The sequence below is a fragment of the Silurus aristotelis genome (genome assembly GCF_946808225.1).
Source record: "Silurus aristotelis genome assembly, chromosome: 18".
NCBI lineage: Eukaryota > Metazoa > Chordata > Actinopteri > Siluriformes > Siluridae > Silurus > Silurus aristotelis.
The window spans coordinates 3,519,573-3,541,505 of record NC_139591.1 but is presented as its reverse complement, the minus strand read 5'-3'; the positions used below and the strand labels follow the sequence as shown (position 1 = coordinate 3,541,505).

General features: G+C 39.9%; 2 protein-coding genes across 6 annotated transcripts in view; both read right to left on the bottom strand.

Annotated features, from left to right (window-relative positions):
* The window catches only part of tex15 (testis expressed 15, meiosis and synapsis associated), a 32,505-nt gene that overhangs the window by 1,325 nt on the left and 9,247 nt on the right, over positions 1-21,933 (bottom strand). For 2 of the 5 annotated variants that reach the window (XM_083568068.1, XM_083568070.1), the window contains exons 2-8: positions 8,540-8,684; positions 8,244-8,409; positions 7,904-8,141; positions 7,632-7,775; positions 5,984-6,146; positions 761-5,817; positions 617-669 (exon numbers count right to left, since the gene is read on the bottom strand). In XM_083568068.1, coding sequence (XP_083424194.1) covers positions 617-669; positions 761-5,817; positions 5,984-6,146; positions 7,632-7,775; positions 7,904-8,141; positions 8,244-8,409; positions 8,540-8,660 — 5,942 coding nt within the window. In that variant the 5' untranslated portion in view covers positions 8,661-8,684. Of the gene's footprint in view, positions 1-616; positions 670-760; positions 5,818-5,983; positions 6,147-7,631; positions 7,776-7,903; positions 8,142-8,226; positions 8,410-8,539; positions 8,685-9,742; positions 9,879-10,491; positions 10,632-21,933 lie in introns of those variants that run through there. The other 3 variants (XM_083568067.1, XM_083568069.1, XM_083568071.1) reach the window with 3 other exon arrangements.
* purg (purine-rich element binding protein G) lies at positions 18,477-20,821 on the bottom strand. The gene has a single exon (XM_083568141.1). The coding sequence runs from the start codon at positions 20,434-20,436 to the stop codon at positions 19,393-19,395; it is 1,044 nt and encodes a 347-aa protein (XP_083424267.1). The 5' UTR covers positions 20,437-20,821; the 3' UTR covers positions 18,477-19,392.

Genomic DNA, 21,933 nt, shown 5'->3' with positions numbered 1-21,933 from the left:
TAGCACGGGAACCTTTTTGTTTTTCTCTTTTTTTTTATGTTCTGCTTTGTTTAAAATGTCTTTTATATTTATTATTGTTGTGTTTTGTTTCTTTGTGTTTTCTCCTGGCATATAATAAAGAATCATACAAGTTCTGTAATGATTGTTGAATCCTTCAAATAAAAAGTGTATCTCTACATTTACTTAAGTACATGGTTTGTGCACTTTGTCCACCACTGCTATTAATCTGGTTAAACAGGGTACACTGATTTACTAGGGTAAAAAAAAAAAAGGTCTGTTAAAATGCCATGTTGTTTAGGAATCATACAAATGAATAACTTGGAAAAAAAACACTACCGAGTCTCAATAAAGAGAGAAAAATAGCCTTTCCTACATGTTTTTTGTTTTTATACCATTGGGCAAATTGAACTAAGGATTACAACAAAAAAATTGAACAAAATTTTGAAAGTGATAATCCAACCTTTTCTACTCCATCTGGTAAACGTGTTGATGTAAGCACTATTGCTGTGGCTACCAATAGAACTTTACTAATGATGTGATTTGCATAAAGCAGCTGCAGAACGAATTTTTAGTGATTTGAGATTTTTTGTTAAATTCAAATTTTTTTTGTGCTTACCTTCTTCTGGGTGGTTGATGTGTTTCTTTCATTCCATCTTCCGTTTGAATGTTCTAGATCATGGAAACATTAGTTTCATTGCTACGAATCACATTCGCTATTGTAAGGAGTAAAAAAAGACCAGTACATTTTAACGAAACTTACCTGTGCGGTTTGAGTTTTCTCAGCGGAGAACCCTGCTGATGGGATTCTGATAGCATTCATTTGCTGAGGCGAGAGTTTCGTGATATCCACCGGCTGCAGAGACTGATCGATTTTATTAACAAGGGTGACGCAATTCTCGGTCACCCCGTAAATTATTTGTGAGTTTAACCTCCTGTATTTCGTCAGCACTTCATTTGGCATCCCGTGTTCCGATTCGCTCCACACAAGAACCTTCGATGCATCGTAAAGAAGATGCTCCATTCCGAACCAGGAAATTTTAGTCATTTCCTTATTGGATCTCAGAAAGAGGATTTTTTCTTGAAGATACCTGCATATGATGGACAGATGCTCAGCTTTCCCTACATCGAATGAGCCTGGCAACCGATCCGCCGGTGTCTCGATGAACGTCATCACTATGTGGTGTGTCTTTTTTAAAATTTCCAACTCGTCTCCTAAGTTGATCATGATGGCTGTTGGGACAGATAAAAAGAAGCTCCTAATATCTGAAGGGTTTCGAAATGCAGCTTCAATTTCAAGCCTTTCCCGCTTCGTTTTCAGGTACATGTAGTACGACGTGTCGTGGGCATCTTGTAGCTGCTGGTGCAGAGTAGACACTGCACAGTAGTATTCCCGCAATCTTCGGTAGTCATCGCCGGTCAGACACTGCTGGAACGACGAAAACAGTGACGACTGCTGCTGAAACCCGACCGAGCCCTTGTAGAGTTCACCGTAAAGAGAAGGGTCGTACCAGAGCAAACTCCTAAATGTTGGCTTTCGCTTGAGAAAATTTATTTTGTTGTCAACAAACTGGCAGGCCTCGATAATCATCTGTAGTTCCAAGAATGAGTTGATTGCCTCAAATTTCAGCTCGATTGGCACAGGAGGATGCTCTAGGTATTTTTCCAAGATCATATTTCTTGAAATGCAGGATTGGTTAAAGGAAACCTTCTGATCTTGCTCGAAATTGGAGATAAAATGGTGCAGCATTCGTTTGCATTTCGCCTGCAGGGGACCAAGTTCTGCCAAGGAAGCCGCATGGTCAGCCAACTTCAGAGTGCTGGAGATGTCAGTGATGCTGTACCTATTCTGGTTGTATGTGGTATGCACTTTTTTATAAGGGCTTTGCTCGATCGATTGACTGACTTGACATGGTTGTTCTCTTGCTTGGTTTCCTTGTTGTCCACTGGACCTGATTTGATTTCCTAAAGCTTGGGGATAGATGTATTGATTTTCTTGCAGTTTATTCCCATGATTTTGCAGCCAGTGGTTCATGTTGGGTACACCACAGCCAGTCTGGTGTGGTTGAACATCCAGATGTGTATTTGGCTCATTTCTGACAGTTTCAGTAAAGGTACTGTCTGGACTGACCCTTTCCATATTGCAACTTCTTCTTCTCTTCGATACAGAGCTGTTGGGATGAAGGTTCTCGTTACTTTGTATGTGTTTGGCAGGGGCTACTTGGAAATGTCCATTTTCACTCTGTCTAATTTCAGCCAAGCCGTGTCTGCTGTAGTGTCTTGTGTCGTTTAATTGCTGTTTGTGGGATGTACTATCTAAAGTTATCCATGCAGTTGGAACGTTAGGCTCTGTTGTTGTGTTACTGACAGCGTCCTGTTTTTTGACTGTGAATTCGAATTTGGTTAAATAATCTCTGAGTTTGGAAATGATTTGTGTGTCAGAAGTAGTCGAGAGACTATTCTTGTCTTGTCCTTGCCATAATGAATTGGTGTGCAGATTGTCCTTTACCACAGCAAGGTGTTCATCATTCCCGATTTTGATGTGGGAATCCGATGTCGTCTCTTCAGTTGACTTTGTTATCCCACTGCTTGTAGGATTCTGAAAAGAAGCTTGGCACTGAGAAGCGGAAGTTAGCTCAGAAAAGTGTTGTGTGGTGTCTGTGAAGATCCTTACAATCTTTTCCTTGACATCTGACATATCGTTTCTTGGAAACAACTCCTTTTCATTTACATCTGTGGAATTTGGATTGCTGCATAACTCTCCGATTTGAAGGTTGGCATTTTTATTTGTCTCCTCTGATTTGTTAGTGCTCGATACCATTTCGGTTAAGTCACACCCAGAATTGTCCACTGCACCGTCACGGCCAAATATCCCGTCCTCGGTTTGTGTGTCGGTCCCATTATTCATTGCTCTCGGTAAATATGGAGTCACGGCTGTCTGAGCTTCGGCAGTGCAGCTGCTGATCACATTACCTGAGGTTATATCACCAGGGAGACTTGAGACACTGGGAACAAAGCTGTCCTCATACACTCCAGTGTTGTAATCAGGCAAAATCTCTTTAGTGTCACAAATGTCCTCCTGAGATAGCTTTTTCTGTACAAGTGTCTCTTCTTTGTGTTCTGTTTCTGCACTCTCACCCTTACTTGACTTATTAGTGCCAGAACTTGTGACCAGGGAGGATTCTTCTTGATGACTGGTCATGCTCTTGTTTGTTCCGCTATCTGTTTCCATTTCCTCAATTATTACTGCGTCTTTAGAATCTAAAGTGATGTTTTCCTCAGATTCTGTGATAGCATTATGGGTTGAAATCTTCACAAAATCAGTTTCTGTTGATTGTTTGGCCTGATTAATGTGATGACGTTTTGTTTCACTACCCACACAGGAAGTCTCTTCAGATGAAATATTGGTGGAATTATCATTCTGACTGGAATCCTTGTTCAGAAGTTTGACATTTCTTTGAGAATGAGATGTAGCAGCTGAATCAGAAGGTTTGTCAACATTATCTGTTTGGGTACACGTAAAGCCATCGGATGAATCAGTCGAGTTGCTAAATGAAGTTCGACTATTAGAACTCAAGGCTAGATTTGTTGCACGTTTTCTCCGTATTTTCAACAAGTGACTCTTTCTGATATGCGACATTTTTCTCTGAAATGACAAATAACCTGAAGTTCTTTTGCTACGTACACTGGCGATCACGCCTTTTCTGGACGGAAACCTTGAACTTTTCTGTCTACGGCGTGTACAATTTGCAATTAGCCTATTTTCGTTGTATCTCTGTGCCATGAGTTTGATCAATTCAGCATTATTGTTTCCTGTTCCTTTTCCTCCACCACTGCATAAGATTAGTGCTTCTGGTTTGCATTTCAAATCTCCATTGAGATGAGCTTTGCAGATACTGGTCTGCCTATTTACACGGACAAAGGCTGCTAGTTTCCGGCCAAGACATCTCAATTCTGAGAATCGTTCAGAGAGCGTAAGTCTTTCTGGATTTGTCTGGTCGGATTTTAGCTTCACTATAAGGTGGAGGTCTTCTGACTTTGACATTAGTTGATTAACATGACTTTCTGGTAGATTAATGATGAGGTTCTTCTCTAGACCTTTTGGCCTAAGATAAGATTTGTTGGAAAGAATGTTTGCTCCATTCGTATTGGACAATAGCTGATCTAGCTGCAATCGTTCATATAATCTGCTGTAAATAGTGTTTTGCTGTTGAGCTTCTCCCCTTTCAACCTCTATAGACATCTCAGAATTTGGATCAGATTTAGAATCAGTCGATGCGTCCCTGTTTTGTTTTTCAGTACTACTTTGACTATCGTGACCTTGCTCCATTGAAGTAGCATAGGAGCAGTCAGTGCATTCTGGTATATCAGTAGCTGAGATGTCAACACAGTTTGCTACTTCCATGGCCAGTATGTGTTGCTCAAATTCACTGTCTTCTAGGGTATTACTTAGTGTAGCCTCATGTGCAAGAGACTCTTTTGGACTTGTGGGAACCTCATTTTGTATTGAAGAATTCAACTCGGGGGAACTTTCTAAAGTTTTGCTCTCCTCTGAAGTAACTGATTGCACAGTACCGTGCAAAGTTAAGATCTCTGAAATCGTTTCTTTTTCACTTACAGACTGAGCTCCGAATTGAGGCACAATTGGAATATCAGAAGAAGGATGCTGCACTTGCACACCATTTTCTTTTGGTGTACAAATGTTCTGGCTCAGCTTATCACTGTCTGAATTTGGTATATCCACTTTATTTCTCTCACTCTCCACCAAATCAGTTGTGGAAGTCAAATAAGAAACATTGGCACTTAATGAATGTCTTATAAGCGACTGATTCACTTCACATTGGTTCCCTTTTTTCATTAAAGTGGAATGTTGCATTGCGGGCGAGCCGACATCGTTGTTTAGGGGCTCTGTTTGAGACGAACCGAATGCGTTGTCTGTTTCTGTTTCTTTTTGATAAAGCAGTCCCTGTTTATACCTGCGGTGATGCATCTCATAGAAATGTATGCGGTCAATCAATAACTGTTTTTGCTCTGGGGTCAAATTTTCTTTGGACCATATTTTTTGGTGCCTCGCCTCTTCGGTCATCTTGAAATACGGTGCATATTTCTGGAATTTCATTTTAAATAATTTAATTGAAGGCATATTTTCAGACTTTGCAGTCGAATTGTATTTGCTTGGATCATCCAGTGGGGGTTTAGGAAACCTGCTCACTTTGTGTTCCTCCTCCAGATATAGTGACTGTTTCTTACAAGATGAATTTAACTCATTCTCATCTTTATGGTTTTGCGAGTGTGCCTGGCTTCCCTGTTCCTCACACTCTGGAACTCCATCTTCTGAGCTTTTCTTCTGTTCGTTTGTTTCTTGCCTGGACAACCGTGGATCCTTTACCAGGCGAGACGAATAAACTATGGTGGAAATCTTTTCTGCTGAGGTTTGGGGTATTTCCTCCATACTCTCCGTATTTCCTCCATAGACACTCGTGGTGCTCAGGTCGTGTAAATTTGCACCGAACGGAGTTTTGTCCAGATAGCTTTGCCATGGAATGGCATTTTCATAATATGGTAGTGAAGGATTAAAATATTCTGCTGTATTATAGTAAGGCATATATGGCTGCTGAGGGAGAAAAGGAGGAGATGTTGGCAGATCGTTGTATTGAAACGGAGTAGCATCTACTCCATTGGCCTCTGCTCTTTGAGTTTGTGACTGGTTCTCCGTGCCAGGGCTGCCTTGTGTTGCATAACGTTTGAATGTCACTGTGGCATTCTCTCCTTTGCCTTTTCTCTTAGCCACAGTGCAGCCTTTCAAACGCTCAAGACCTCCTGCCAGGGTAGATTGGAAAAAATCAGAGCTTTATTAAAATCCAGATGTGTCATCACAGATGGTTCTGAATAAACAAATGAAAGAATTGTTGTTTAATAAATTAGTGAATTCTTATTTTATTTCGTTTATCGGAAAACACATTTGCTACAAAGTACTGTAAAATACCATGCTTAAGGCCAGCTGAAGCTTTCGTTGGAGAAACAGGCGGACTTATAGATGTTGGTGCTGTAGCGCTAATGGCTGAAGCAAATGAAACCACGGCATATGGCAGACACTGCCTTGGCCGCTTGTTTAGTTCCTGGTTTTCATTGTAGTCAAACAGAAACACCTGCAATAGTCAAAAAGCAACAATATCATCACTTTTCTTTATAGCACAATGGTGTTGAATTCTGAAAAGTCACAATTCTCGTGTGGATTTTTGTACTGTAAGAGCAGTTCCAGCTGTAGTTTGAATCAGGTTTATTTCATTGTGTTCGTGCTAAAGCATTATTATAGAAACGGCTAAATCAAATGAACTCATAGATGAAAATGCACGCTTACTGAAATGGTGTAGGGCTCTATAAGCAGATGTTTATGCAACATATTCATGGAAGGGGCATCCTGTATACCTGATTTACCACAGGAAAGGCTTCAGGACAGTGGACTTTATGCTTTCTGTTCAGCACAAACGCATAACTTTTCCTAGTTATTTTACAGCATTAACTGTATATTTAACCTTTAGGGGTGTAAAAATTAAATATCGATGCACGTGAGTACCGCGATTTATTTTTGACGATACTGTATCGATTTTCAAATATGCAATATCAATATTTTAAAAGTGCCAGGAATTATTAGCATTAGGGCCGCTATTGTTAGTGTTATATCCACCTGTGTCCTGGGGGGGGGCGCTGCTGTAAAAACAATTAGGGATATCACTTCCCTATCCAACTTTAATGTTTTTTTTTTTGGTTTTTTTTTATGTGCGGTTTGTTTTTCAGGTAGGAAATATGCTAAAACCACATTACAAATCTCAAGAATAGCATGTGTTTTCTCTGGTTGCACTTATAACCAGACAAAGCTTGATTGAAGAACAGTGCCATATACACAAACCATTCTTTACCTTTATAAAAGAAATAATAGTCTTTATTATCTTGCCTCCTTATGATTGTAGCTTTTAGATGTAAAACAATAGTTAGCACTCAGATAATACTTCTACTACAAGCGTAATACCAATAATATAATACAATAATCATCAGCAATCCCACTTCATATTAGTCATTTTAATGACTATGTGCATGTGTTTAAAAAATACATAAAAAAATAGTTCGGTAAATTGAAACTAATAGTGTTTATGTATTGCAAAACACTTGATGCCACTGAGGTGTGATACGGGTTAGGGCTGGCACAGGTTTCATGGTATGGGTAGGTTTAAGAAGTTTCAGGTTAGCAGTGTCATTTTAAATGTGATTAATGCAAACTATGATCCAATTGTGTTGGTAAAAATTAGTTTTAAATGTGTGCATATGGTGGTGTGTTCTTAATGGCAGCTTTCCCAAAATGATATCCTATTCCTAAAATAAGAAATATATTAATATGCTTACAGTATCGCAACGTATTGTATCGCAGCCCCTTTATCGTGATAAGTATCGTATCGCAAGATTCTTGGGAATTATTCAACCTGCAAATGCTGGAAAACTGCTGTGGTATAAGTGAAATTAAACTGGAAAGTTCAATTGCGATGGCGACGTACCACCCTATCTTTCATATTTTTTATTTTTATTTTGCTTGTTTGAGGTTTAATGTTTTATTATTACACCGTGCCATTTAAACGTACCGACGAGCCCAGAACCTGCTGGGAAAGAGTGTCACGATAAGAAACAGCTTCTTTTGCCATGTGACAGTCAAAGCCAACCACAGGGTCTATGGTTCTGTTCCAGTCCGAACTAGTTGTGACTTTTTTCACTTTTCCGAAGAGCACCTTCAGTATAAACAGAGAAAACCGTTAAACAGTATATTAATTAATACAAATAAAACTATTAAATATTAGAAAAATTCATAAAAAAAATAATAAAAAAAACAGGGGATTTTCCAGGAACTTAAACCGACCTTGAAAACAATCAGATTTTTCCCAAGACATGTGCTTGCCATTGCATAATTCAGAGCTACATCAATATGCTTAAACAAATATACTCCATGTGAGGGCTTTCCCAAAGAATACTGGTCCTGGCTCCCAGTTCTTAATCCAAACTGGTAAATTTGAATTGTTGTTTCGTTGGATGCCACCAAAAAGCAAAAATGTTCTTCCATTTCTCTCCCGTGTCTACCTTTAGTCCTCATCTCTGACCTGTAAGCAACAAATCAGGATAAAGAAAATGTAAAAAATAATACAAAGAAATATAAAGGTTTATGAATGGGTTGGATATACTTACTTTTTACATGACCTTACCTTTTTTCGGAGAATTCCTTAAGAAACCCATCATTGTGCACTAATTTTACGTCTTTCCACACCGAGGCGTTAGTATGCTCTTTCCTCATGTCTAATCTGGATTCCCTCAGTTTAGACTGAATGAGAGTGTAATCACGACTGTCTTCAGGACAAGACTCCAGGAGGACTGTATAATGTAGCACAAAGTAAAAAACAAACAGCATATTTTTTCATCCAACTCGCAGGATATGAACTGAGACAATATGATAACTACGCGTGCTTTCATCTCGCTTGTATTTTTGGTAAGTTAACCAAACCTTGTCCAGACGCCCGCTTCTTCCTGGGTATGGTGAAATTCCTCAATGCCACAGTCCCTACTGGTTTCGATGGTTTAGGTGTGGAAATCTCGACCGACCCTTTCCTTCCCCGTACTTCCATAGTTGCTTACTGCAGAATATAAGCCTGAAACGAGCGAATGCACCTCGTGTAAGTCAGTCGAAACTTCTGAAAATTTGTGCGAAAAAAAAGGCCTCCTGTGAAATGTGTGAAGAGCTACACGTTGTGTTGTAGACGTGTTACTTGGTGGCTTTGTTACAGAAACACAGTTTGAGTAGTGAACTAAAATGACTGGTTACATGTTTTTTTTACACACACAAACACACACACACACACACACACACACACACACACACAGACACACAGACACACAGACACATTCACATACAGTTTGGCCTTTGCCTGCCTCTACATTTCCTGTAGTGTATAGGCAAATAATCACAAAATACTTCAACTGATCTGGCTAAAGACATTATGTCTCTTTGTAGACAAGGTCAATATGGTCACCATTACTAATCATTTCCATTCAAATTTTCAAAACCCTCTCTGTTTCTCGAGCGTTTTGTCCCAAGGTCTTGTTGTACTTCCTCTTCTTCTTCTTCTTCTTCTTTTGGCTTTTCCCATTAGGGTTCGCCACAGCGGATCATCCGTTTTCATACCCCTCTGTCCTCTACATCTGCCTCTTTCAACCCAACTACCTGCATGTCTTCCCTCACCACATCCATAAACCTCCTCCTTGGTCTTCCTCTTTTCCACCTTCCTGGTGGCTCCATCCTCAGCATTCTCTAACCAATATACCCCATGTCCCTCCTCTGCACATGTCCAAACCATCTCAATCACACCTCCCTCACTTTGTCTCCAAAACGTCCTACATGCGCTGTCCCTCTAATAAACTAATTTCTAAACCTGTCCATCCTCGTTACTCCCAACGAAAACCTCAACATCTTCAGCTCTGCTACCTCCAGCTCCACCTCCTGTCTTTTACTCAATGCCACTGTCTCTAATCCATAAAATATCGCAGGTCTCACGACAGTCCTATAAACTTTCCCTTTCACGCTTGCAGATACTCTTCTATCACAAATCACTCCTGCTATCACTCTTCTCCACCCACTCCACCCTGCTTGCACTCTTTTCTTTACTAACACACTTGTACGTGCAGTTAAATCGGGAAAAACAAATCTCACCAAGATTCATGTCAGCGAAGGTCCTCACTACTCAGTCGTCTCTTGTTATGCCATGTGTCTGATGTTGCATGCACTCTTTAACTTTGAACTTTGAGTACAATCTGTAGATAAGCATTCGGTCCTCCGTTTGTTCTGCTTCGAACATGTGACTGCATGACTTTAAACACAAAAAAACTTTTTTCGTTTGTTTCCTTCCTCTAATGGTGACTACACCATAAAATAATCTGAAATGAACTGCTGCTGTAATATTTATAAAATCCGTCTCAAAACACATACACGGTACAAACAGAGGAAACGGTTGGTTTAAGCAACTGTTGTTACTACACTAAAACAAGGTGAGATAAAACATGGAAGTATCAGATACAGATCTCGAGATAATCTCGAGATATTTTTCTGTGGAAACGCGCAAGCGCGATCAAACTGCTCCGGTAAAAAAAAAAAAAAAAAGGCAAAGCAAAAAGAGAACTCTCAATGATCTGTGGAGGAAACCAAACATTTCTCTTATTTATTTTACTACACATGATACACAATCGGTGACAGGTGGACGGATTACAGAGCAATGATAGGAGCTGCAGAAAGCAGACACTTTTTTAACCTCTGGTAATAAATTATAATAATAAAAAAAAACCTCATGCTTATCGTTACTGGAATCTAAAGCACCAGAACACGTCGATAGCCATCGATTTCATTCTTTTGTTAAGAGAAAAGAGATTAAAAAAAAGAAAGAAAGCGTTTTCGTTGAAACTCACCATTTCAGACGGCTTGCTTAAGGATGTAACAACATGCGGATGTGTGTGATGTGCCTTTGTAGGGAACTGTGCAGTTTGTCACTTTAGTTTGAGGAACATCAAGTGAGACTCACCAAAAAGGAAATCGCTTGACCTCAAACTGTGAAGAGCTAAGGCACAGGAAATTACCAAGCACTGCTAGCATTAAAAACATAGGTTATGCTTCTTTAGTGCAGCACGTCGTTGAACAGAATTACACTGGGCCCCTGAGGCAAAAAAAAGAGCAAGCTTGAATTTCTAAACATCTCAGTGACATTATAAAATAATAAATCATAATAAATGATCATTAAGAAAACATTCGCTGATGCTGCGTAACCTCCGTCAGTGGACGTCCAGTGATTGTCTTTTGTCGTTTCTTTCTATTTTTTAAACCACCTGCTTTTGACCTTCAACTAATTTGTTAGAATTCAAATGAAAAGCAAACGTTTTTTTTTTTTCTTCCCGATCGAACGGCCTCGTGTTATTTGTACAGGTCGTAACGCAGCAAAGGTCAGTGCTTGAAAATGAATATCCTGGGAATATCAGTGTACCTGAAAATAACTGTCGGTTGTAGGAACTAAAGCGTGTCAAAGCTTTTATGTGAACAGTAGCAGTGTAACAAGAAGTGGAATCTGGTGAAACAGTTGCATCAACTGACCTCAGGAAGGAGAGAGGCTATCCTTAAACAATCTGAAATATCTCTTCATCATTACTCACTTCCTCTTTGTAACTGTTTAATTAGAACCCCCAGCCTACAGAATGTTTAATGAAGTCTTTATAAAAAAAGAATTCCTGGAATTAGCCTCTGTGTTTTCTGTTACCGCTTTCAAAATTCCAGTTTTATGTCAACAATTTGAACGTTATTTTCTGAATTTTTGTAATGTTCTCACGATGGCTATTTATGACAGATGGCAAAAAAACACCCCGAAGTTTTCATTAAACCACAGTGTTGTAGAGTTTTTCAATCTGATTGCTCCGTAACAGCAGCGCTGTTTGTAGTTCAGGCTGTAATTTAACGATATTTATAGTAAAACGTGCGCATTTATAGTCAAAATCCGATGTATTTTTTAGAGCTTTTAACAATGGACAATGTTTTTATGGCAGCTTTATTGAGATAAAAAAAAAAAAAAAGTTCTACAATTTAAATTATTTAAGTTTAAGCTTAAGCCAGTGGTGAAAAATTCCCTGAGATGGTATGAGGAAGAAACCTTGAGAGGAAACAGACTCAAAAGGGAACCTAATTTTCATCTAGGTGGCACCGAATGTCTGTTCATTACAGTTCCATCATTGTTAAGGTGTGCTGTTCAGTGATGGGCAGAAAGGAGAAGTAAAGCGGTACAAATACTTTGTGCATCATTTTTTTGGTATCGGTACTCTACTTTCACTAATTACATTTTTTAAACAAATATCTGTACTTTCTACTTCTTGCATTTTCGAACCAGGCTCGTTACTTTAGCTTTGATCCCATTGGTCACATGATCAATATTATTTCTCGTTTTCTCGTGATTATGACCTTATTTTCCGCTGCCACAAATAGTTACTGGTATTATCCTCGATGCTGATTCTAGAACATTCCTCAGGACCAGTACTTAATTTTTCTGTGTATCCAGCATAAGAGCATGTTCTGAAGGCATCATAATCCATGATGTTGCCTCAAGAACATGCTCTTATGCCCGAATACACAGAATAATTAAGTAGTGAACTTTTGTTATATCTGAATCACAAGAAAATTAAGTCAAGTTTATTTGTATTGCGCGTTTCACAACAGACATTGTCTCAAAGCAGCTTTACACAAATCAACAATTAAGGTGAATGGTGTGAATTTGTCCCTGATGAACAGCCGTGGCGACTGTGACAAGGAAAAACTCCCTTAGATGTTATGAGGAAGAAACCTTGAGAGGAACCAGACTCAAAAGGGGAACCCATCCTCATTTGGGTGACATCAAGAGTTTGATCATAAATCTTTCAACAATACAGAACACTGGAGAGTGAGAACTAGCATGATTTCTCTTGATCAAATTTTTTTGTTTTTAAAAGTGGTGGACAGTAACTAATTCATTAATTAGAGTATTTAAGTAGCTTTTCCAGGTATATATACTTTAGTGAAGTATTTACATTTGGGGAGACTTTCACTTCACTACATTTCAAAGTCAAATATCGTACTTTTTACTCAACTATATTTTGCTACGAGTGGATAAAAACGTGACTGTTCAAACAAGCAGCAAGCCACCAATCAGGGTCGAGCGTGTGCTCTGTTTTAAACTTGCTTCGATTGGCGCTTGGTGGTATCTACTTAGCACACACATAGGGTTCAACAGCAAGCAGGACATTTAGAGATGAATAAATGATGGAAGAAACTCCTGACTCATACTCGCCACAACACGTGGCCTTAATTGTGCAAATTTTTTTCCTAAGTTGTTGAAAGAAGGTTTTGGACCATGAACATTTGAATAGAAATCAGTGTTTGACTCACTGATATCATTCTACTAATAGATCGGTGTGTTCAGAGTGACATTCGAGTCTTTTCATATAAACTTGAGTTGATTAAGCAAAGGGTCTTGTGAGGAAAATTACAATAGGAACATTACAGCTATAATAAATCAGTACTCTGGATACTTCAAAACATTTCAAAGCAAATACCTTTGTATTTATAAGTAAATTTTTTCAGTAATTTTTTATTGCACATTTCTAATCAAATAATGACTGTCGAAATGCTGTGTTCCTGTGTGCACTGCTGTCACAATGTACTCAATGTCTTCTCTAAAATCTGAAGTAAACAGATTTTCTAGATTTTACTCCTAGCTGAGGCATATCAAGAAAGAGAAGAAGCTCAGTACACATTTTGGGCTTTTTAGAATTATATAAAGAAGAATATCTCAATATTTCACCATGCGAAAGGTTTCCCCAGGGCACCGCTCATCTTTAATCGTGTACTATAAATGGATTTGAATACAAGCAGAAAGACCCTGAATACTAATTCAACGATTCCTTTCTGTGTGTCTCATTTATTTCTCATGAAATCGGTTTATTTTTTTATTTTTGAATAGATAGAAACATGATGTACCACATATGGTCGTGTTCGGTGTCAGTTCTTTGATTTTTATTATAAGAAACAAAGATAGATACAACCAACATAACCACATTCTCCTTTTTGTTTTAAAAGCATTGGCTTACATGTCTTTCCACTAAACAATCTGCATTATATAGCGATCTCTTTTCTTATACTCTGTGACACAAGTTAATAAAAAAAGGACAAAAAACATTGGAAACATGAGCATAAAAAGGTTTCATATTAATTAGATTAGATTGTCTATGGATCTTAAGTTGGAGTTTATCCACACAAAGGTTGCGTAACTGTAAATAGGCCTTTTTTTTCCCCCATTCTCAGCGTTTTGCTTTGGTGCAGGTATCCTTTCAATGAAGCTTTTTTTCTTTTTGACGCGAGAACAATTCTGGAGAACAGATACACACTGATATTTTCCCAAAGCTCTCGGACGGGCTGATAAATTCTGCACTCGAATGCTGGTGCAATTCTTTTTACGCAACTATCATACGGTCTGGTTGTTTTCTTCGAGATGTTGAGGTTTCAACCGACCGTTTGTGCAATTTACAGTTACACAAACCAACTTCTGCTCATGGAGGATAGCTTGTTTTATATATATATATTTTTTTTACCAATGGCTAACTTCACGTTTTGCTTTACTTTATAAATTTTTCACTTGACATGCATGCAGCTGTGGTCCATATGAGCACCATTATATATTATATAGCACCATTTTTTTGAGTTAGACAGGACCCAACTGTTGGCATGCATGAACTTAAAAGAGAAAAAAAAAACAACAACAAAAAACAAACAAACAAAAAAAACGTTGTGTTACCTTCAGATACATATCCTACGTGTTGTCTTCTTTTTTTTTTTTACGAACATTACAAGGCAATTAATGAATATTCATACAGTACCATACATATTAAACCGGAACTAATACAGTACACACGATAAAGAAAGTGCTACAATACAGAACAATTGCTTTCTTGTTTCGAGTCTTTATAATACTCTAGAGTACTACAGGAGGACACACTAATGATGTACGTTACGTTGTCAAAAAAGATACACCGAAACATTTTTTTAGTTCACCATTTCTTTTAAAACCTTTAATCGAACACTACTTCTAAGTTCCAACCGCAGCGGAGATGCCGTCGTCAACACAGGGAATAAAGGAACGGAATCAATGAAGCTTCTACACCTTTACAGCACATTACCTACATCTAATTATCATTTTATTAACACAAACAAAAAGAGGCCTGTGACCTTTGGCTGGACTGCACAATTGGAACTGCCATTACTTGATTCATTAGTCATAGTACAGGTTGCTCCTTCGAAAATTCATACGTTTGCTTGCTAGGCCTGAAAGAACCGTAAAGAACGACATGTCGGTGATGGACGAGAAAAAAAAAGAAAAATGGTCGCAAAACTGCACCGACAATTCATAAACCTAAACTAAATCATTACAATCACATTGTAACGATTTTAAGGCTTATGGGTTAAGTGTTACTCGGATGCGTTGTAACAGTCCAATTCAGTGAATTCAAGTTTCACGATTGACCAAATAGCTGCGATGTAATAGCATAACGCTTTCAAAACAGCCTCACGGATTACAGAATTTCTCAACAACAAAAAAAAACGTGTAAACTTACGACAAAGCAAACACAACGTACCCTGAATAAAATGGTACCATACGACAGGCTTTATAACCTGCGATCTTTTTTTCGACGTGATTTTGCAAAATCGTCGGTGAGATTGCGGTGAGGTCGAGGGAACAAACGTGGACGCAGTTTTTAAAGTGCATATATGTTGTTTTAAAACCTGTTCCGCGTTTGTTTTATCTGTACTGTTTAGAGGTAACATCTTTTATGGCCTTTACTCCTATCATCTTTTTTTATTTTTATTTTTTTATTTTAAGAGTACAGCCTTTTAAACTTGGAAATAAAGATGAACATTTTAATACGGTTATCGAATTCTAATATAGAACCTATGGTGTTTAAATGCCCAGAATGAGTGAGCCCTGAAATATACAAATAAAATAAAAAAGAAATAGGAAATTGTAAAAAATAAAAATAAACCAGAAGAATTCATAATAGAGGTAAACAAACCACAGTTGTTACAGTGTTCACAAAATGAGGAATTTTGGGAATTATGGGAATTTCCTGCCCAATGAAAATTTTGATGGAGTCCAGGTGCAAATCCACGCCTGGAAATTACAAACTCCGTACAAACAAGTGCTAGAGGAAATGTTGCACTTGAAACAACACTCATCGTACGCTCGGGATGGAAGAGGAGGAATTCCAACTTAATTCCAATTATACACTTTTTTTTGTTGGTATTATTTTCATTTTTGTTTCTTTGCATTGCAAGACCTGCTGCTGATATCATCATCATCGCATCGAATTCTACAGGCCATTTTAATGTGCTGTTTATTTTCTTCAGTAAGAACTTTACGGTGAAATGTCGCTTGTCTGTTTCACATGTATGATTGTCGCTATTTGGAAACGAACAGGGCCCCTCCTCGTAGTCGCACCGATGAGAAACTGATCACTCTTGTGAAATTCAATGTTTAAAAGCAGCAACGGTAGCAGCAGCTAAAAGTGCTGTTGTTCGAATAAAGTGCTCGTGGGAAGTGCTGCCTATGTCTCGTGTCAGCCGTGTGAGCTAAGCCCACATCTATAGTTTCCTTAAGTTCAATATGAGGAATAGATACACTTTATGGACAAAAGTAATGGGACACTTGACTTCTTCCAGCATTAATAGTTTAAGTTGCATGAAAATATGCTTTGGAATGGAAAAGCTTCCGCTCCTTTGGCATGAAGTTTGACTTTTCCTGTCAGGTGTTACTGGGTTCTTGCCCAAACTGTTACCGCAAACCCAGACAATTTCAGAAGATGTCTTTGGATGCAGTAGCATGAAATTTTCCCTTTACTTGAACACGAAGACACAAAGTGCACAAAGCCAGCTCCATGAAGATTATGCTTTGCATGTGTTGGAATGGAAGATCTCCTGCTCCTACAGAGCTTTGACTTCAACCCTATTGAACACCTTTGGCATGACTTTTCCCACCAGGAGTTCTTGCCCAAACTGTTACCATAAAACCAGAGGCACACAATTGTACAGAATGTCTTTTGGAGGCGGTAGAATGAAAATTTCCCTTTACTTGATCATGGAGACCTAAATTTGCTCCAGCATGATGATTCCCCTGTGCATAATGAAAACTCCATTAAGATTGTGGGTTGGAGTAGAAGATCTCCAGATATAGAGTTCTGAACATCTTTTAGCTGAAATGGAACGCTGACTGCACCCCAGGCCTCGTTACCTCACCCACATCTCTACAAGCACATGCCAAAATCTAGTTGCACATTTTCCCGAAAAAGTTGAGGGTTCTGATAACAGTGAACTGGGACTTAATGTGGAATAAGATGTCTGAAAAGCACAATCCAATCTCAAGTGTCCACAAACTTTTGTCCATACAGTGTATAACTGTCTAAAATTACTAACGGGCCAAAAAACCCCACACTATCAGTCATTTAAAGCACTAAGAACCAATGGGAATCGATGAAAGGAATTGATTGCTTTTTTTGTCAGCTGGACAACAGTTGCATACGTGAACATGCTCAAGCGTATTTCTCGAAACACACTCGGTAATAATGAGTACGAGGGGACTTATCAGAAACGTTTTAGGAAGTTAACCTCTACTTTGAGTTGTGCTATGAGGACAAATGTGATGTACTCATAGAACAGGCATTTAAAAAAGACAGTTTTTAGAGGTTAATGAGTGACTTAATGAGGAACGCCGCACTTTCATTGCACCGTCATCTTATAAACATCTCTAATCTAATAAAATCTCTAACATTAGGAACTTTTTTAAAACGATTTCAGATTTACTGTGTCCTTCCACGTTTCCACAGCAATTGCACAACACCGGCAATGCATACAACTGTAATGAAAAGGAAAAACAATGCATCGTTCAACACGAGCATTTAGCCTTGTTAATATGAGTGCTTTAAACATTTGTGCTGTCAAAATGGAACTGGCGACGCCGTGACAGCGCTACTAAACGCCTTCCGTTGGTTAACACCTTTTAAAAAGGACCTCAGAGCTGTTAAAACTGTGAAAGCAGTTCACATACGAAGTCCCCTTTGAAAATGCACAAGGTAAAGCCCTTAGAAATAATAATAATCCTGTAGGTTTTGTCATTTCTAACATTATTATTTCTATGTCGTGGCTATGCACGGGCCACTGTTCTGCTGTTCAGAACGAAGTTACTACGCTAAATAAGAAGCAGGTCTTCGGTGCTGCTAGGTTCATCTCCACATTTTTACATTCGCATATTTCGCTTCTCTATAAATAATAGCCATAATCATCATCATCATATATATTATGTGGTTGATATTTCGCTCTGCCTTATTAGAAGGCAGTTTCCCTGAACCTAAAATACGCACACGTTTTTTGTAACTTCTCCAAACACAAATTCTCACAATTGATCAAATAGGATACTTAAAACCTAGTTGTTTCTCGTAATTTCAGCTAGTGTCTATTGCTAATATCACTCGATGATACAGAGAGCACTATTATTATAACATTATTGTTTTATATATATATATATATATATATATATATATATATATATATATATATATATATATATATATGTGTATATATATATATATATATATATATATATGTGTATATATATATATATATATATATATATATATATATATATATATATATATATGTGTATATATATATATATATATTATGCACATACATATATACATATGTATATATAATTTTAACTGGATACGTAGTTACACGATTTTAAACATATTGTGCTCATGATATTTGGTATAGGATTGATTAAATTTTATCCTTATTCAGATATTTCAATATTTCTCTTATATCTTCAATATTTTTTTTTAAATCGTTATAGTTTTTATAATTCAAACTGTATTACAATCCATGGTGTAACCCTTTTTTCAACTCGAACAGACCCATCCGTGAAACGAGTCTCCATTTTTAGAAATAGTGCATGTTACCTTTTATTGTACGTTCTAATATTAATAATATAAAGTGATGTTTCTACATTTGAACGTGAAAAATCGAACAAAGGCAAGCAGTCAGGATCGTTCTGTTTGCTTGACTGAGTTACTGCAGATTGAACCTTCTCACATGAAATTGTTTGGAGGAAGATGATGGGTTTTGGTGTGTGTTCAGGAGGTATATATTACTGACGTGTATTTGAAAACTGTTTTTGTATCCCTTAAGAATAATCTATTGTACTCTTTCTCTCTCTGACACAGTATCTGATACAACATACTAAACTTTACCATTTTTTTCTATTTATATATCAACCTGAATCTTCTGAGGATGTATGTGATTATGCATAACAGCACCACCTGAACACTGTACAGTGAACTAATTACGCATTTGCATTGATGCTTTAGGATTTACCGGTTAGAGATGATACGGCCGGGGGCGCGCGCACAGTGCACGGGTGCGCGCTTCAGCTTGACTGCAGATTGCTGGTTGCACTTTCCATCTTAGACCTTTCCATCTTAGACCTTCTGAGTAAGAACAACGAAAAGAAATAAGCACATCTACCGTTCATACCCAACCTGATTTCAAGCTAAAAAAAAAAAAAAAAAACGCCAGCCGTTCATAAATAACCTAAAAATAAAACAGTACTGCTGAATGTAAAAGTGCTATTGTGAGTGTACGGTACGGTACAGTACTTGACCAGGCTATAGAGGTACACTGTTTTGGAACATGTATTAGGATATTGTAGAAACCGGAGCACTGTGACATGGCTACAGCAACCGAACACGCCGCCGTCAATCGTCGCGCTCCTCGCTGTCCGCCTGCGCCTCTGTCCTCTTCTCCTTGCGGCAGGTGAACAGGCGCCTCATCTCCTCTTCGTACCTGATGAAGTTCTCCCCAAAGCGGGCCCAGGCTTTCAGCGGCACCGTGATGGTGTTCCGATACGGCTGGCGCACCTCGCTGATTTTGAGGAACACGCCGTACCGATTGGAGCCCACGTCGAAGTAGAAGCGCTTGTTGTCGACGCGGAAGGAGGCCGCCTCGGGGAGCTCGGCGCACGCCGCATCCCGGTCGCGCTCCCCCCTCCCGCTCCGGCCGTTGGCCTCCCGGTCGTCGCCGTAGTCCTCGATGAGCTGCGAGAGCGCGTCCCGGAACTCGATTAAGCCCTGCGCGGGCAGCACGATAGTCTGCTCCACGGCCTGGCCGTAGTACCCCACTACGCCCTGGCCCCTGCTTACGGTCTGGCGGATGCGCAAAAAGCGGCCGCGCTGGTTCTCCTTCAGATCCAAATAATACTTCCGGTTGTCGCCCTCGATCGCCTCGCTCTTCAGCACGCGGTGCGCATGGTCGTCGGACGCCGCCGAGCCGCCGCCGGGCGACGCGGGCGCGGCGTGATGGTGCTCCGGCGGCGGCCGCCGGCGCGGCGCGTCGCTCGGCTCCTCGGGCCGAGGCGCCTGGCTGCCGCGCAGGCCTACGTGCGCGTAGTAGTCGATGAAATCCCCCAGGCAGTACCTGAGGTCCGGAGCCATGGCCATGGACAGCGTGAGCTTGCTCTTTCGCACGCTGTCGTGCCGCCCGCGGCCGACCCACACCTCCGCGATCTTCAGGAAGCGGCCCCGCGCGCTCTGCTTCACGTCCAGGTAGAAGCGCTTTTTCTGGATGTCGACGCGCTTCGAAGCGAGCTCCTGTATGTCGGGACCGGGCGGCGCGGTGGCGGCGGTGGTGGTGGCTGCAGCCGGGCCGTACTGCTGCTGCGCATAGCCGCCTCTCGGGAACCCCGAGTCGCCCGTGATCCTGCCTCTCCCCCGATCCATCTCTCTCGCGTTACCATCGGCCATGCTCGCTCAGATTTCCCGACAGCGGCCCGGCTTCATCTCCTTCGAGGTCCTTAGAGTGCCAGGAGCGAGCTCAGCTCAATGGTTTAGCTTAGTCGGCTTTTTTTGTGCGCTGGACAAGTTTGAAGCGAAACCCCGACTGACCTGCAAAATGGCAGCTGCCGGGGTGTTCATCAGCTGATCGCGGCTCCGTGTCCTGAATTAAAGGTCAAATCGAATCGCACGGGCGCCGTCGAATGACCAGATGATTACACGACTGCTGGATTTTTTATTTTATTTTATTATTTTCCCCTTGTCCTTAGCGCACATCTGACACTTATCTCTGCCTGCTAAAAACCCTGCCAGCTTGATGAAAGGGGAGAGGGAAAGAAATCATCCAATCCTGGATTTCTTTAGAGGGCGCTGCATCAGTACGGGGATGAGAATGAACTCAATGAACTCAACGCTTCCCTCCTCCTCCTCCTCCTCCCTCCTCCTCCTCCTCCTCCTGCTACTCTCTACTATAACACACTCCACAATTTCCAGAGCCAGTGTGGAGTAGGGCAGTGGTGTAATTCTCATTTCCACTTGAGAGAGAAAGAAACATGCTTTTTATTTGACACATATGCACTACAGCACTGTGGAATTTTTTTCCAGGCGCTGCGGGACAGAGCGCAGCATCACCTATGATACAGTGCCCCTGAAGCACAGAGTGTTAAGGGCCTTGCTCAAGGGCCCAAGAGTGGCAGCTTAGAGATAATGCAGCTAAAACCCCCGACCTTCCAATCCACTGAGCTACCACTTCCGGGTGAGAAGATGCCTGAGCTGCTGTATCATTCAGATGCTATTATGGATGCTGTCAATAGGGACACTGCAATGGGAGCTGCACTGAGGATGCATGCAGGGACACTGCATAGAGAGGGACACTGAAAACTGAAAACAATTACAGGGACACTGCACACGGACATTGCACTGACATTGCACTTTTTACCCTAAATAGTATGCACAATAACTCCTGATTTGTTTTAATTTCATGCAACAGATTGCATTTTGTTTTTGTTTTTTATAAGCAATCGAATCACGTCTCCCTTTCGCACATACACGTGCTGTCAATCTCCTCCTTGCTAACCTATGCCAAAAATGTGAAAAGGAAAAAAAAAAAGGCATTTTGCAGAGAAGGAAAAGGGAAATATGCATGGCTCGAGAAGGAAAAAAAACCCAAACTTGTATGGGTTTTCATGTCCGGAATGTTGGACCTCACCCTGGAAATTTTCCATGCTGAAAACTAATATTCCCTGTGCAAGGAACTCAATCACACTACTGCAACTTTCTGTGGGGACACATGCCAGCTAGCTGACAGTGGCATGCATTTGAACAGGAATAACATCACAAGTCATGCTTTGTGTAATAAAAAAATATGCAAACACTAACCAGTTAGGTCTGATCATGCTCACGTTTGAGACATGCTTAATAGTTCTCGTCATTTCAACTTTTTTTTTTTTAACCCTGGCATCATTTAAT

Coding starts and splice junctions, on each gene's coding strand:
- purg (XM_083568141.1), bottom strand. CDS start 20,436: ATGGCCGATGGTAACGCGAGAGAGATGGATCGGGGGAGAGGCAGGATC.